A 14,845-nucleotide genomic window follows, 5' to 3' on the forward strand; every position below is an offset into this window, starting at 1 on the left:
GTATCTGATTTGTTGCTCTTGACATGAGGGTACTAAGGAAGTGCATGACATTCTTTCCATTGATTGGCATTGGATAATGTGAAGGTCTGCTGGAGACGAGCATAGCTGTTATTTTTTCTGCGTGTTGTGATTTCAGAGTGCAGTGCAGGCTCGTGTGGGGAGGAACGGGGAATGTACTCGCTTCTCATTTTCACCTGTGTAGATCCTGCCAAAAGGAAAACAAGTTCAGATTTTGAAATAGGTGAACATTTATGTTGCTGACAGTTGGTTCTTGCCCAGCAAAATCATAACAGTCCTGAAATAAGGACAGTGCTTTTCTGCAGAAAATTCATATGAGGTTAAAGCAAACTTCAGAAGACTAAAGATTGTGGCACATAAATGCTTAATTACCAAAGTCATATCCATCTCTGTATTCTTCAATAGTGACTGATGAATTCTGGGGGCTTTTTAGTATTTCTGTAATGAATTCTGCATCACCCAGTTGTAGGATAGCTACTTTCTTAGTTAGAAGGAATGGGCATGTAGAGAGAGTGCCTTTCACTTGTACTTCCAACAGTCCATCTACTCCATCTACTGCTTTGTAAGACAATTTAATAGCTTGGCTTTCTCCAAGTTTTACATAATTGTGTATTCACTTCATTACTGCTAATATTTTTATGGGAAATGTGAATGAAATATAATAGCTTTGCCTGGTTTGGGGCTTATTTCCTAGCTATGAGCCAGCTACAGCAACTCTGACTGCTTTATTTCATCCGCCCAATGGAAAATCAAGGATGTCTGTTGCTGCAGGATTACCTGTGAGAGGCTATGGCTTCATACAGCAATGATATCTGAAGTACCATGAGCCAGTGTCATAAAAGGCTACTAATCCTCCAAAGTTCTGTTTTGCCTGGTGGGATCTAAAAGACTCAGCAGAACACAGGCTGAGCTTGCCAGATAGGCAGACAGGCTTTTGGTTTGTGAGCTATTTTAAGCATCTTGTATTGGTACCCTTATTCATCACAGAGTCATTGAATGGCCTGGGTTGAAAAGGACCATGAAGATCATCTAGTTCCAACACCCTGCTATGTGCAGGGCTGCCAACCACCAGACCAGGCCTTGAATGCCTCCAGGGATGTGGCATCCACAACCTACTTGGGCTCAACCTCCCTGTTCCAGTGTAACATCACACTCTGTGTGAAAAACTTCCTCCTAATATCTAACCTAAACCTCCCCTGTCTCAGTTTAAAGCCATTCCCCCTTGTCCTATCACTATCCACCCTCATAAACAGTCTCTGTCTTTCCTGTTCGTACGTTCCTTTCAAATATTGGAGGGCCACAGTGAGGTCTCCCAAATTTGTTCACGCTTGCAGTAAACTGCAAGAAGAATAGAGGGGATGAATGCCCAGATGATCACTGCTAAATACTGAGGAGGAAGCTTGTCTGAAGCTCAGATTCTTGCCAAGAGAAGCTGCCCTCAAGTTCCTTACCTCCCAGCCCCAAAAGAATTGTTTTTCCCCAAGACCTTTCATAGTTTTCATTTAAAGAACTGAGATATGCAGTTGGGTAACAGACCCCAAGTCTGTGTGAGGATGGTCAACGTGCTGCTTTGGGCCATTAATTGGGTCCCGAGAGTGAGAATGGGAGGGTGGTGACCACTCCATGTACTGATGGTGTAAGTAAAAATGATGAAAAAAGGTTGGAGTGTAGAATGTGATTTTCTTCTGTGCTTTTCTCTATGCAGACCTGGAGGGATGAACACATAATCTTGTTTAATTTAAATTCATGTATGATTGACAACATGAATGATAGAGGAAACTGAATCTTAGGAATTAGGTATACGTATTTGTAGTTTATACAAGACTGATGTATTTCAACTAACTGGAAATAGAGTGAAACTGATGGATCTTGTCACTCTTGTCAATACTTAAATCTTCCCTTAAGTTGTCTCTGTCTCACGGTGAGGAGTCCCAGACTACTTAGATACCAGATTCATACAAGCAGTTGCAGGTCTTGATGTTGTCTTCTTACCTTCTCTTTCCTGGTTACTCTATACCCATTTTGAATGAGAGCAGAGGCCGAATGGTATACAGCTTTGCAGGGGCATTTCTATTGCACAAATTACAGGTGAACCAGAGAATAAATGATGCTGGCAGGAGAGTGCTGATACATCACTGATAGAACAGTGTCAGGACAGAGCTCTGTCTGTGAGTGCCATGGACTGTTGGGCAGTGACATGTAAAATAGCAAAGTAAACATAAGATAACATATGTTAAAAATGGTGTTGTTTGAACTGTAATTTTAAACTAAATGTTGTGGTACATGGTTGAGCCCAAATGGACTTCACAAATGAACTTTGAAAGGGACAATAATCACAAATTCAGAGTGCTCCTTTGACAGCAAAGACTTTCCTTGGGAAAGGACAATTTTTTTCCCTACTTTCCTTAGCCTTTCAGTGCTCACTGACTGAGAAACTTTGTTCCAACTTAGTAAAGCATTTCTTATTTTAAAAAGCTGCTTCAACAAGATTAAAAGTAGGATTAAGCAAGTAGGTCCAATTAAATTCTGTAAAGAGTTGACTTACACAATGCTGCACGTAGCATTCTTCTGGCATTATGGTGTTAGAGACATCTCAGAAGGGAGCTCAGAGGCCACCCAGTTCAGCCCCTGACTTAAAGCAGGGTCGATGCAGAGTTTGAACCAGGTTGTTCAGGGCTCTTCAGCTGTATTTCATAGACGTGTGAAAGAATGGAGCCTTCGCAGAATCTTCAGGCAACTTCTTCCATTGTTTAATTCTTAATTTACGTTTATTAAATAACAATTATTATCATGCTGACAGTAGAATTATAATAATGCAAGTGACGAATTGGTACCTCTGATTTTTTAACTATAACAGAACACAAGTCAAACAGAGCATCCATCACAAGACAGCTAACATGACAATTCTGATAATCACTGATGGAAAGTAGGTTAGCTCGTGGCTTTAAGCATGTTGTTTTGCCAGCAGTAAGACTTTAGAAATATTTTGAGGCCATTTGTTTTTTCTGGAGTAATGATTCATATACAGTAAATTGTTCCTTCACCTGAGTATTTTATTTTAAACAAACAGCACTCTGGCAATATTTAAAGTCTTAAGATTTTGGAAAAGAATAACTTCCTGACACTGCCGATCATTAGTTTTGAAGCATGACAAGCAGCTGTCTCCAGATGGTGGTCTGTGTTCCATAGCCTCCTTCTCTACTGTAGATGGAAGCATTTACTGCAGTAATAAAGCTTCTTGTAACCTGTCTTTTCTTTGTTTCAGCTTTGGTTTGCTTTCGTTAATGGATTCTCTGGGCAGATCTTATTTGAGCGATGGTGCATTGGTCTGTATAACGTGGTAAGTGCTACATGTTTTGAATTGGTATTACTTAGGATGTGTGTTAGTGTGTGCTCTGTCCCATCTCTCCTAGGTAACAATCTAAGTGTATTGTCAGTAAAGGTGAACTCACTTGTAAAAGCCATTTTGATCTACCTTGAGCCATAGAAAGCAAAACATTGAATGCTGTTTTTAATTACCAAAATAAGTGTTCAGTAAGGCTGCAGCTTTTGGGTGTACTTCAGTTTTCTCTTTGAAAGCATCTTTGGTCTCTTGTATTGAGATATTTTACTGGCTGCTAACGTTCAAAATAGATCTCAAGTCTTAGCCTTTGTGTTTTTATTTTCTTATCTTTTCATAATGTGTTATTGTCCCAGTGATTTTGGTCCATGCAGAAACATACTGAAAAATTTACTGATAGATAGTAAATATGGAAGACCTTCTTTCAGATCCTGTAAGAATTAGATGCTCAGTGAAGCATTGTGCACTCTCTACTGAGTCATTACAGAACTGGAAGCAGCACGCTGTGTAACCAGTATTCCTTGCCTTAACCAAGTGTAGGATGTGTGCTTTTCAGGGTCCCACACTGTATCATGTGATTTTATCACTCTAATTAATAACTTTAATCTGATTAAAGCCTGGAAGATCTCTGGTGCCACGTTTTGCTGCATACCATCAGACTGAGCTGGTCTTCTTAATAGAGCTTTATATTTGAAATGTTAGTGATGGCTGGATTTATAAGCCACGAGGACGCTTTGTCAGTGTTGAAAAATCCTTTGCATTTCTTTTTAGAGGGAAGAAATTTTATTTATTTATTTTTTTATCAGACTTTTAAATATATGGAAACACAGAAAAAGCCAGCAAATTATCTCTATCACTGTGTAGTATTAATGGAAACATTTCTGTCACATTTCTCTAATCTTAAAAATGATGGCACAAACCCTCATATGCTGTAAGATTCCATACTCTCCATGGAAGGCATTAATTCAGGGATTTTCCACTTCCTCTTCACCCTCATTTCCTGACTGTTGCACAGTCTGTCATTCATAGTTAGATATTTGCATCTATTATCTTTAAACCTGGTTTGATGGATCTACCTACCCCGCATTTAAAGCTCATGGATGAAGCTCATATTAGAGAATCAGTGCAGTATAAATTAATCCTTGTTTCATAAGGCCACTATTTTCTGAAAGTAGAATTGGTCCCAAAGAATCACAGAGAATCAAATGCTGGTGGGGTACTCAGGGCTTTCACAGTTTGAAGGGGTTAGGTTTTTAAGTGGAGTTTAACTCTTCTGTTCTTTTCCACATTAATTAACCCTCTGTTTCATGAGCAGTCTCATTAAAATGCTAAGTGTAGGAAATCTTACTAGCATTGTGGATCCAGCATTTATAGAATCATAGAATCATCTGAATCAGAAGGGTCCCTTAAAGATCATCTAGTCCAGCTCTCCTGAATTGATTAGGCACATTACAACTAGATCAGGTTTGTATTGGTTTATGCTGGTTCACATGATAGGAATAGTGATAGGGCTGCAAAGAATGGCCTAAAATTGTGCTGGGGAGGTTCTGGTTGGATATTAAGAAAAATTTCATCTCTGAAAGAGTGGTGAGGTGCTGGAATGGGCTGCCCAGGGAGGTGTTGGAGTCACCATCCCTGGAAGTGTTCAAAAAACACTGAGATGTGATACGATGTTGGACTGGATGATCTTGGAGGTCTTTTCCAACCTTGTTGATTCTATGGTTCTATACTGGAGGCTTCCTTTCAAATTAAAAAAAAAAAAAAAAACCAAAAAAAACCCAAAAAACAAACAAACAAACAAACACATCTTGTGGTTGATTCAATTGGGAAGTGTCCCATGAAACATGAAAAAAATATGGAAATATCGTAAAGGTATATGAGAAAGTGTCATGTTTTGGACATTTGCTTTATTCCTAAACTTAGCTTTGATTAAACATATTGCTTATTTAATTATGCCTACAAGTGTGGCTGTACTTGAACCCATTCTTTCAAGGCTTGTTTGTAAAAGTACATGTTGTCTTTCCTTTGCACTCTGACATGGCCTGCCCTCCCTAGATGAGCTGCCACATCAGAAAGTTCCAATGGCTAACTTCTTGAATGCAAGCTGCTTGGTTAGTAGCACCAGTTTTCATTTACGCTTCTTTTCTTTGCAAGTCAACATTTGAGAGTTGCAGATCGCTGAAGTTTCTGCGTGGATTTGTTTGGACACTTGAAAATGCTCTCAATGCACCAGTTGGTAATGCATCTCCACTGAAGTGTCTGGGAATTTTGCTGTTGACTACATACTGAAATAATATCAGGGATCCACTTAATACTCATGGCCGCTTTTAATGAGTCTTTGCTTGCTTTGCAGATTTTCACAGCGTTGCCACCCTTCACTCTGGGAATTTTTGAGCGATCGTGCACTCAAGATAGCATGCTTAGATTTCCACAGCTATACAAAATCACTCAGAATGCAGATGGTTTCAACACAAGGGTAAGGGAGCAATCTGCTTCTTTAAGAATAACATGAAAATTTTGTTTTCCAGGTCTATTTCATCACAAAATAATTTATTCCCCACTGTCTCTTCTGTTTCATACTATGATACTGCAACAAGGTGGTTGTTTTCAAAGGGATTATGTTTTGTTTTGAAAAAGAACAGTACCAAAACAAACAGTTTGTTTTTAATTGAGGATTTTCGGAAGTGGCTTCAACTGAAACTTGTCCTGAAATCTGAACTGTGCATTTCAAATAGTCATTTGTATCTGAATATGACCTTCTGATTCACACCTACTAAAAAACGGTTATCTTACCTTTTTCCTAGAAACTGGATGTTTTCGTCCACGTTTCTTCAATATAGAGGTTGTCACAGCACTTCCTACTAGAGGGCTTTTCTACAGTTAATCAGTTCCTCTCTATTATTAGAGAAAATAAAAATTGGAGAGTAAAAATGTGTTTATTTTGACTTTAACTTTTGAAAAATGCATTTTATTTCATTCTACTGTTTTACATGCCAGAAAGTGCCAGCACTGGAACTCTGTGTTTATTCCATAAGAGGCACATATTTAAATGTAATTCTGAGTCAGGGAGGCTGTAAGACTTCTTTGATTAGAGGGGAGGGAGGAGGAAACTGTTGAGCGCATAAAGCTCTAGTTTGTGCAACACTGCTTTATCTGTAAGGTTAAGAATTGCATAGCATAGAAAGTACTTGCCCACTAAAAGAAAATAGAACTGTTCATGGTACAGAATCAGTCTTTTAAAATCTTTCCTTGTGATAATTAAAGAAAGGTGACTCCAACTGTCTGCTGTATTTTGATAAAGATCTTAAGTTGCAAGTCTGCTTGCCTGTAACATTTTAACTTGTTAGAATAAAACTGTCCAACTGGACCGGTGTTTTCCTGTGACAGAGCAGAAATTGTAGGAGGAAATGGATCTTAGGAAAGTTTAGGTATTTCACTTCAGGAAAAATATCGTCTGACTCTAAACTACACAATGAAGCGTCTGTTGGGAGTTAGAGAGAGGTCAAGAGTTTTGGACTTTACTGATGACTTGGTTTGTTTTCCCTCAGGTTTTCTGGGGTCACTGCATCAATGCCCTGATCCATTCCGTCATTCTCTTCTGGTTTCCACTGAAAGTACTGGAGCATGGTAACGGCTTCATTATTTCTTACGTCAGTAACTGATGTTCAGTCTTACAGAGCCAATGTGTTTGCAGAATTGGAGGTCGTGACAAGTTCTAAGAAAATAATGCTGACAGTTCAATAGACTCTAGCTGCTATTCTTGGCCCAGTTATCTGGTGGCTTCCTGAGTTTATTCATATTTAACTTAATTACTGTTCATGTAACGACTTAAATACTTAAGAAATTAAACTACTGTTTTGCCAAAGTCTTACTCAAACACTAAAAACGTTCTGTACAACACCTGATTTTTTTCAGCTATGTGTTTAGAACTCAACATTTTACTGTATAATGTTTTTGCAAGGGTTGTTAAAGCAGCTGGTAGCTGTATTACAAGCATTTGTTTTATCTTTCTGGATCTTTCCCATTCCATAGTGCAGTAGTATAAAATATAGAGTGAAAGAATGAGGTTTCACTATCACCAAAGTCTGTGGAAGAAGTGAATTGCCTGGACTGGAAAATATCAGATCATGAGGCAGATATCAGGAAAACAAGACTTTTTTTGTCTGAACCAAGTTTACTAAGACTTGCTTTCTATGAAATGTAGTGCAACTGCGCAGTATTTCAGGGAACAGTAAATCTCATGCAGTTCCTACTTAGATTTATGATATAATTGTGTGGGCAGAGAAAACGTGGGAATCTGTTTTACTGTATTAAGAAATGGGACAAGATCAGATGAGGAATCTGGGGGAGTGAAGGTTGTATTTATCAAAAACATGAGGTTTTCAAAACAAACGCTTATGTAGAAACACTAATTCCAAGATCCTTCAGCTTGAGGATGGATTAATTGGGGAGGAGGTAAAAGAAAGGGAAAAGGAAGAGAAGATGAATGCTCACATCAAAGGAGCATGATTGTAGAGATATGGAGGAGGCAGGTTCATGTTTCGCTCTACCTGGTTCAGTAAAACTTCAGTGTCATATCCTCAGTGACAATTTCACACAGTTTTCTGACAGACCATACAAGAAGGAGACCTCCCTTTCCTCTGTGGGCTGAGAGCTCTGTTTCAGTTTAGGGGGAGAGAGATTGTTTTTGTTTCACTGGTCTTTGTTTTGCTTTGGGGGGCCTGGGGTTGTTCTGTTTCACTATTTTTATGGGAAATGTTAATCTTGAATAGCTCCTCTTTAAATCCAACTTGAGCTACTCTGGGCTGTCTGTAGTAGTTGCAAGCTACGCTTTCTCTTTCAGCCTTCCATAAATAGTTTTCTGACTGTTCAGTTCCTAAGTAGATAATACACTGTTGCTCTCAACAGTTGAAATGGTAAGGCTGGAATAGTCACCTGTTTACATGGTAACTCTCTTTCTGAAATAATTTCAATAGGTTGCTTAGCTTGATTTCCAAAGTGGATCAAATATTGAATTTTCAAGTTTCTCTGTATTTTTAAGTAAAATAAAAGAGATGCCAGTGCCATAGACAAAAATGCACCATTCTCACTGGGGTGTTTTTTAACCTCTCAGTTTCCTTAGAATCTGAAGCACACATGTTCAGTAAATGGACACTTGTATGGCTTTAGAAAGATGTGTTCACTGAACATCTGTCTGTTCTTGTTAACAGAAATATCATTCCTTTCAGGACTGTTTAGCTTCCTGAAGTGGAAGGTCATGGAAAACTCTGGGGAAAAAAAAAAAAAAAAAAAAAGGAATAATTCCCTTGTCACATTACAATGTAACTTTAAAGAAAAAATGAGACTGGCAGCAGATTTTACTCCATTACTTAGATGTGCACTTTGGTGTGCTAAAGCAATATACTGTCAGGGTCATTAGACGAGTTTATTATAGAGCTATCAAAATAGGTAAGTTTTTAGGCATGCCTCTTTGTCAATAAACTGAGACGTCAAGCATCACCAGAATTTATGGGATATGGAAGGCTCCATTCTCTCGTGCTCTTTGCCTTTTTTTGTTGACAGTAGAGGAAAGAGCAAAGAGTCTGCTAAAACTTTGTGTATTTGTGAGTGATGCGGTAAATTTCTGAGGCCACAAAGTACCAGGAGAAAAAAATGGGCTGATGGAAATGCCTGTGGCTGAAGATCAAATCTGTCGGTGGGCAAAATGGATCAGGTTTTTGATCTCGTTCTGCTGTTTGTGATTAGTATATCTGGTGATGTTTCTTAGTAGTTTAGGTTCAAAATGGAAAGAAAAGCCACAATATCAAATCGGTGACATCTCTAAGATATTCAGAATCTGTCAGTTGTTCAGAGAAAAACACATTCAGTGATTGTAGAAGCAAACCCACACGAGTAGCTTGGGCAGCTGCACTGTCTGAACCTCTTGCCCATGTGCTGGACAGTCTTCACCAGAGGTCAGGCTGTCAGGGGCTCTTCTCTGTAGACTTCAAGATTTGCTGATCCTGGAGACGTACTTTACAGGAACATAGTTAGCTAAGTAGGTGACCCTGGTTTTACAATGTCAGACCCAGTTTTGCAAATAAACCTAGCTAAGTGGTACCCTCATAAGTAGAAGCACTGTACTAAGCAATATGTGTTTAGGAACAAGTCCAAGGGTTTTATCTTAAGCCTTTTTCATCCCTGCTGTTTGTGTATTTCTTTAGCAGTTGTCTTAAAACCTGTGAAAATACCAGTACTTATCATGCTTGAGTAATGCTTGAAAGTTCCTGTGTGTATGAGTTCATCTGGCATTAGCGTAGCTGTTGAGTGTGCTTTCATGGTGTTCCGGTTTTATTCAGCATGGACTAAGAAAGACTAAACAGACATTTGAAGCATTGCCAAGGTTGGCACTTGCAAGTGATAGATTAACATGTACTTACCCTTCTGTGCACTTGACCAAGCAAAAGTGTGGAGGACTGAATGCTGCTCAGTTACTGAATTAACCTCCAGTGAGGTATTTTAGGTACTAAACGTGCCCTTAAGAGAAAACTGCAAAAGATCAGTCTACGTGCACAACTTTATTTCAGCGCAGATCAAGTCACGTGTAGGCTTTATTCACCATGGAGTTTGTTAGAGCTGTCAATAAGCAGCACAGAACAGATAGTCACAGAAGTGATGCCGACCTACCTCAGCTCTTCGAGATAAATTACACATTAATGCCTGGCAAAAGCTTCCCCTTCTTCTAACGGCTTCTGGCAGGCAGGGCTGTGTATACACATTCTATCTGAGCACCCTGTCTTGTTTAGCACAACTGGTGCATTACCAGTAGCTCACAGCTTCTAAAAGTGCTCTCTGACATTCCAGTAGACAAGTTTGGAACCAGTTACTGTCTATCCTCCTCAGCATCTCCTTGATGCTGCTTCTGTTCTGTTGATACTGGTTAACAAATGTGACAATTTTTCTTTTTCAGATGCCGTATTCACAAACGGGCAGGGAATCGACTATTTATTTGTTGGGAACATAGTTTACACTGTAAGTTTATTTATCCAAGACATTTTTGAATGGTAATTTTTTTACGCTGTCAGAAAATTATGTAAATCAGAAGAAAGTTTAAGTGCAGTCAGACCTGTGTTGTGAGCCTGATTTTTCACCCACATTCATCTTTTTACACATGGACCAACAGTATCTTTTGCTCTGTCCTTCCCCACCCCATTCTGCCAAGGCTCCACAGGTGGGTTGGTACATAGATGGTACTTCCATTTTTTGGTGCTAAAGGGAGATCGGGCTGTGGACACCTCTGAATTTGAGAGCGAAGATACTGAAGCTGCCTTTTGTCTTTTTCCTTTACAGTACGTTGTAGTCACTGTTTGCCTAAAAGCTGGATTGGAAACAACTGCATGGACTAGAGTAAGTATTCTTCATAAGCTTTTATTTTATTAACATTCATACAGTACTAAAAATCATTTAAGGCTGCAGTATTTTAATAGCATCTTTTATTTAAGGATAAACTAAGTTCCATACCTACGGGAGAGGAGAATGAGTGCATTCTGAAGATGTGATAAAAAAAAGAGCATCCTGTCAGAAGCAGGAATAGTCTAAAACTATTTAGACAACATTTTTAAACATTGAAAATTTAGAGAAAGATGCTACAAATGTGCAGACTACTGTAATTGCTTACGAACAGCATCTTTTTACTCTGTAGCTCCTTTAAGAATTAATGCAATAGTGCATGGTGTCTGCCCATAGATAAACAAATGGGTTTTGCAGAGTTCTTTGAAGCTTGTAAAAAAGCACTGTTGACTTCACATTGGCTGAGAACGTTTGTTTGGAAACTTTCAGCAATAAATAAGGGTTGTTAGTCAAACAGTTGTGTTGATTCCTAGATTTGAGTCATTTACTTGCAGTGAGTGAGTGCTCTGTTATTGGTAGGTGTCAGAATTTGCCGGGGCAGTGACCTCCAAAGAATATGGGGGGTAGGAGGGTTCCTGTGTTGATGGACCTCCAGATCTTTTCTTCCTTTGTCTAAACCTCATGAAAACACAAACACTGCAAGTTTGGTGGAGTCCCTGTTTCTCCACACCCACATGAGATGCCTTTCAGAAATGCAGTTTTCATCGTATTCTAAGACATGGTGCCCTTGAGACCAAGCTGTTTTGAGGAGCCCCATATTCTTATTCTATCCGTTTTCTGGAGGGACTTGGCTAAATCTCATAACCTCATTCCTCCTATTAGCTGTAAAGTGTTTCCTTTCGTTCATCACAGAGGAATTGTTAAGATTAATGAGCTGATGTCTGCTCTGAATTTTAAAGATGAAATAGTATCTGTATGGGCTATTTAATTATTAGGGAAATGCTAATGCTTTCTGCCTCGTTCTCTCATCAGAAAATAAAGTCGGTTCTTTTTTGTTGTTGCTTATGCACAGGTTCTGTGTTGTGTACTAACATTTTAAAATGCAAAAGTAGTTAGAAACAAATTAATCCCCTGTGCACTGAAAGATGACTTATTCCAATCTGCAGTGGAGGCACATGAGCCCTTTTAGATTCTGTTATGTTTGAATTATTTGATGCTTCCTCCTCTCTCCCCTTCCCTGGGTAACTGGTGACTTTTCAGTCACCTGGGAATAAGAGCAATACTCCCTTTCCTAACTTTATTTTTAAAGATATAATTTTTATTAGATCTCAGTGTTCTTGAAGAGTGGCATTTTATACAGAAAGTTATTTTTCTACACAGAAAAATGATTGTATTTATAGTCAACTTTTTCTATATATACTCTAATCCCTGTCCCATTGCTTGGACCAAGTGATTCTCATCATCTTGGAATCTGAATTACAATTATTATTTCAGCTGTGAGTGCATCAACAAACAAAGAATCTTCAGGTTACTTGAAGAGTATTAAATGTACAACATTGAGTTAAGCTTCTTCTCCATCATCAGCTGGATTGGTTACATGCAGTTTGTTCTTCAGAGCGAGAGGGACGCTGCCACTTGGGAGACACGTTGGGTTCAGCTGAAAGCTTTAAAATAAGAAACACAGATTCAGTGTTGCTGAGAGGCTGGTATACCCAGTAGGCAGCGTGGAAAGAAAGGCTTTGGTAAAAGCAGTAACATGACAAAGAGCAAAATCTGCCCATTAGAGCCGTGTGGGGCAACTTTACCTTCGTGTTGCCTGCACATAACATTGCAGCAGGCTTTTCCAAAATATGGCCTTCTTCAGTGCTTTGCCATTCTGTTTAAACCACTTCAGATAAATTGGATGCACAAGATGCATGCTGTGTAGGCTTTTTAATGTGTTAGCACTATATTTCATTTTCTGTCATTTAACAGTTCTGACAATCTTGCTTCTGCTTTGCACTTGAGTTCTTCAGCAGCAAATGATAGATCAGTGGAAAATTATCAGTGCAGAGCTTGGTAGGGTTAGCATTTCAGAAATGGTCTCAAGCAGGACAAGGGGGGCTCTTTCAAAAGCAGAGAAAGGTAGAGAACTAATTGCAAATAAACACAAACCTGATATTTGTGAAGGGAGATGTGTGGCAAGAGATGATTGGGAAAACCATGAGAAGATGATGAAAACAAAAGGAGTAAAGACTTTTTTTGCAAAGCTTTGCAAGGGCAAGGTTAAGAACTACAGAACTCAAGAACTATCCTGCCAGCAGAACGGAAAGAACCAAGACAAAAGAATTCACTAGCCTAACTACACTAGGAATAGGAATGTGTCTTTGAGTGGTTTCCCTGCTTACTTTTATCTTTACAGCTTTTAATTGTAGAACCTGTAGGAGTCTGCAATTTGGAAGTTATCAGTCCAAGCCATGCTGGCTCTTCTGTCTACTTGTTTGGATGAAAGGTTGTGGCTCAGGGGAAGCTGTCATCTACTTTTGGGAGAGCAGGGTTGGTGCAGTTCTCCTGCCACTGCTTGGGAATGGCTTCTCTTTAAATGAACTCCTGCAGCAGCCTCACAGCACTCTTCTGGCTGGATAGGGAGCTAGGATATATGGTTTAGTGGTTTTCTGTAGGTATGGTAAAGGGAGAACGGTTGGACTAGATGACCTTGTAGGTCCTTTCCAACCTTGTGATTCTATGATTCTATGATTCAGTGTAGCTGACCACCACAGTTGCTTGCTGTGGCAGGGCTATATTCTGGTCAGAAGACTGGCACAAAATGTCCCTTGTTTTCAGAACAGCAAGAAAAACAGATGAATTAAATTGCCACAACTCCCCCCAGATTCAAAAAAATAAAATCTCCTAGTCTTTTAGTTTTATTCACATTAAAACTGGATCAGAATAACTTTTCCAGCTGCTGGTCAGGACTCCTGGGTGGAACATGTAAAAGAAAAGTCTGAAATCAAACCTTCCTGCCCACAGTGTCTCTCCTGGAAGGAGCCCACCCCACGTCCTGCTTGCTTGACCTGCCTCAAGGGTTGAACAAAACTCTGACTTTTTGAGGGTGCCTGGAAGAGCATTCTTTCCATCACCTCTAAAGTTCTTCTGTATGAATGCTCCTACTGTATGGCAGCTCCAGTTGCTTCCAGCTATCTGCCAGTCTGCACTGGTGCTGCAGGCTCCCTGCTTGTTTGTTTTCTCTGCTTGTGCTCAAGAAAGCTCTCCTTTCTGAAGATGCTCAGTACTTCCAGGCAAGGAGCAGTCTTCTCCCTCCAGAAGTTTCAGTCTCACAGCAGGCAGAATGCAATACCTACTCTTAGGAACTTTGATTCTCTGACACCCTGTTTGAAAAAGAAAAAAAACAAGTCAACAAATACAGTCATCAAATACAAAGTATAAATCTGAGAACTAAACAAACATACCGTGTATCCACTACAGCCCCCAGTGAATGAATTCATTGCCATGTTTCTGAGGCCGTATGTATGTAGTAATTAAGATTTATGCAGGTACTTCTCTGAGTTGGAGCCAAAGTCATCAGCCGCAGGGGTTGTTGGCATCCAAAAAAGCTGGAGCCAACAGTGAGCTCAGTTGCGTGTTACAACCAAAATTACTGATTCTATCCACTGCACTGTAAAAGTAAAACAGCTTAAATCATCTTGAACAGCAAAATAGTTTGGGTGTGTAGGAGAAATGACTTTCCTTAGTGCAACTGAAATGAACTGTGTGCTGGACGTGTTCTTGGTCACTTTGATACAGCTTTTATTTACTCTTAGTCTGCAGATTAAGTAAAGATGTAAACTGTATTGCATATCCATAAATCACTTAAAACACTTTTAGAGCAGCAAAGGAAAGCTAATCAGTAGATGTTGATGGTGTAGGCAGTGCTATATCACGCAACACCGAACTGTCTTCAGTGAAAAAAGCGTGTGGTGCACATGGATGTTTGCATGTTCTGTGACATGAAGGATTTGTCAGTATGAACTTTAACCTGTGCCTTTGAAAAATTCTACCTTGATGCGTGTGTTGAACCTGGCATGCGTACAGTGGGAACCAGGAGCTAGATGAGAGAAATCAGGGCTCTAAGGAAAATCTGATGAGTTTTTGGAGCTCCAAGTAAGACAGATTGGCTGG

At 39.4% G+C, this 14,845-nt stretch overlaps 1 protein-coding gene across 5 annotated transcripts in view; it reads left to right on the top strand.

The window, feature by feature from the left end:
• ATP8A2 (ATPase phospholipid transporting 8A2) overlaps positions 1 to 14,845 on the top strand; it is a 280,358-nt gene that overhangs the window by 177,351 nt on the left and 88,162 nt on the right. For all 5 annotated transcript variants that reach the window (XM_015852108.2, XM_015852111.2, XM_015852110.2 and 2 more), the window contains 5 exons: positions 3,284 to 3,358; positions 5,712 to 5,834; positions 6,907 to 6,985; positions 10,308 to 10,369; positions 10,688 to 10,744. In XM_015852108.2, the coding sequence (XP_015707594.1) occupies positions 3,284 to 3,358; positions 5,712 to 5,834; positions 6,907 to 6,985; positions 10,308 to 10,369; positions 10,688 to 10,744 (396 nt within the window). The remainder of the gene's footprint in view (positions 1 to 3,283; positions 3,359 to 5,711; positions 5,835 to 6,906; positions 6,986 to 10,307; positions 10,370 to 10,687; positions 10,745 to 14,845) is intronic.

The sequence above is a fragment of the Coturnix japonica genome, chromosome 1 (assembly GCF_001577835.2).
Source record: "Coturnix japonica isolate 7356 chromosome 1, Coturnix japonica 2.1, whole genome shotgun sequence".
Lineage (NCBI taxonomy): Eukaryota > Metazoa > Chordata > Aves > Galliformes > Phasianidae > Coturnix > Coturnix japonica.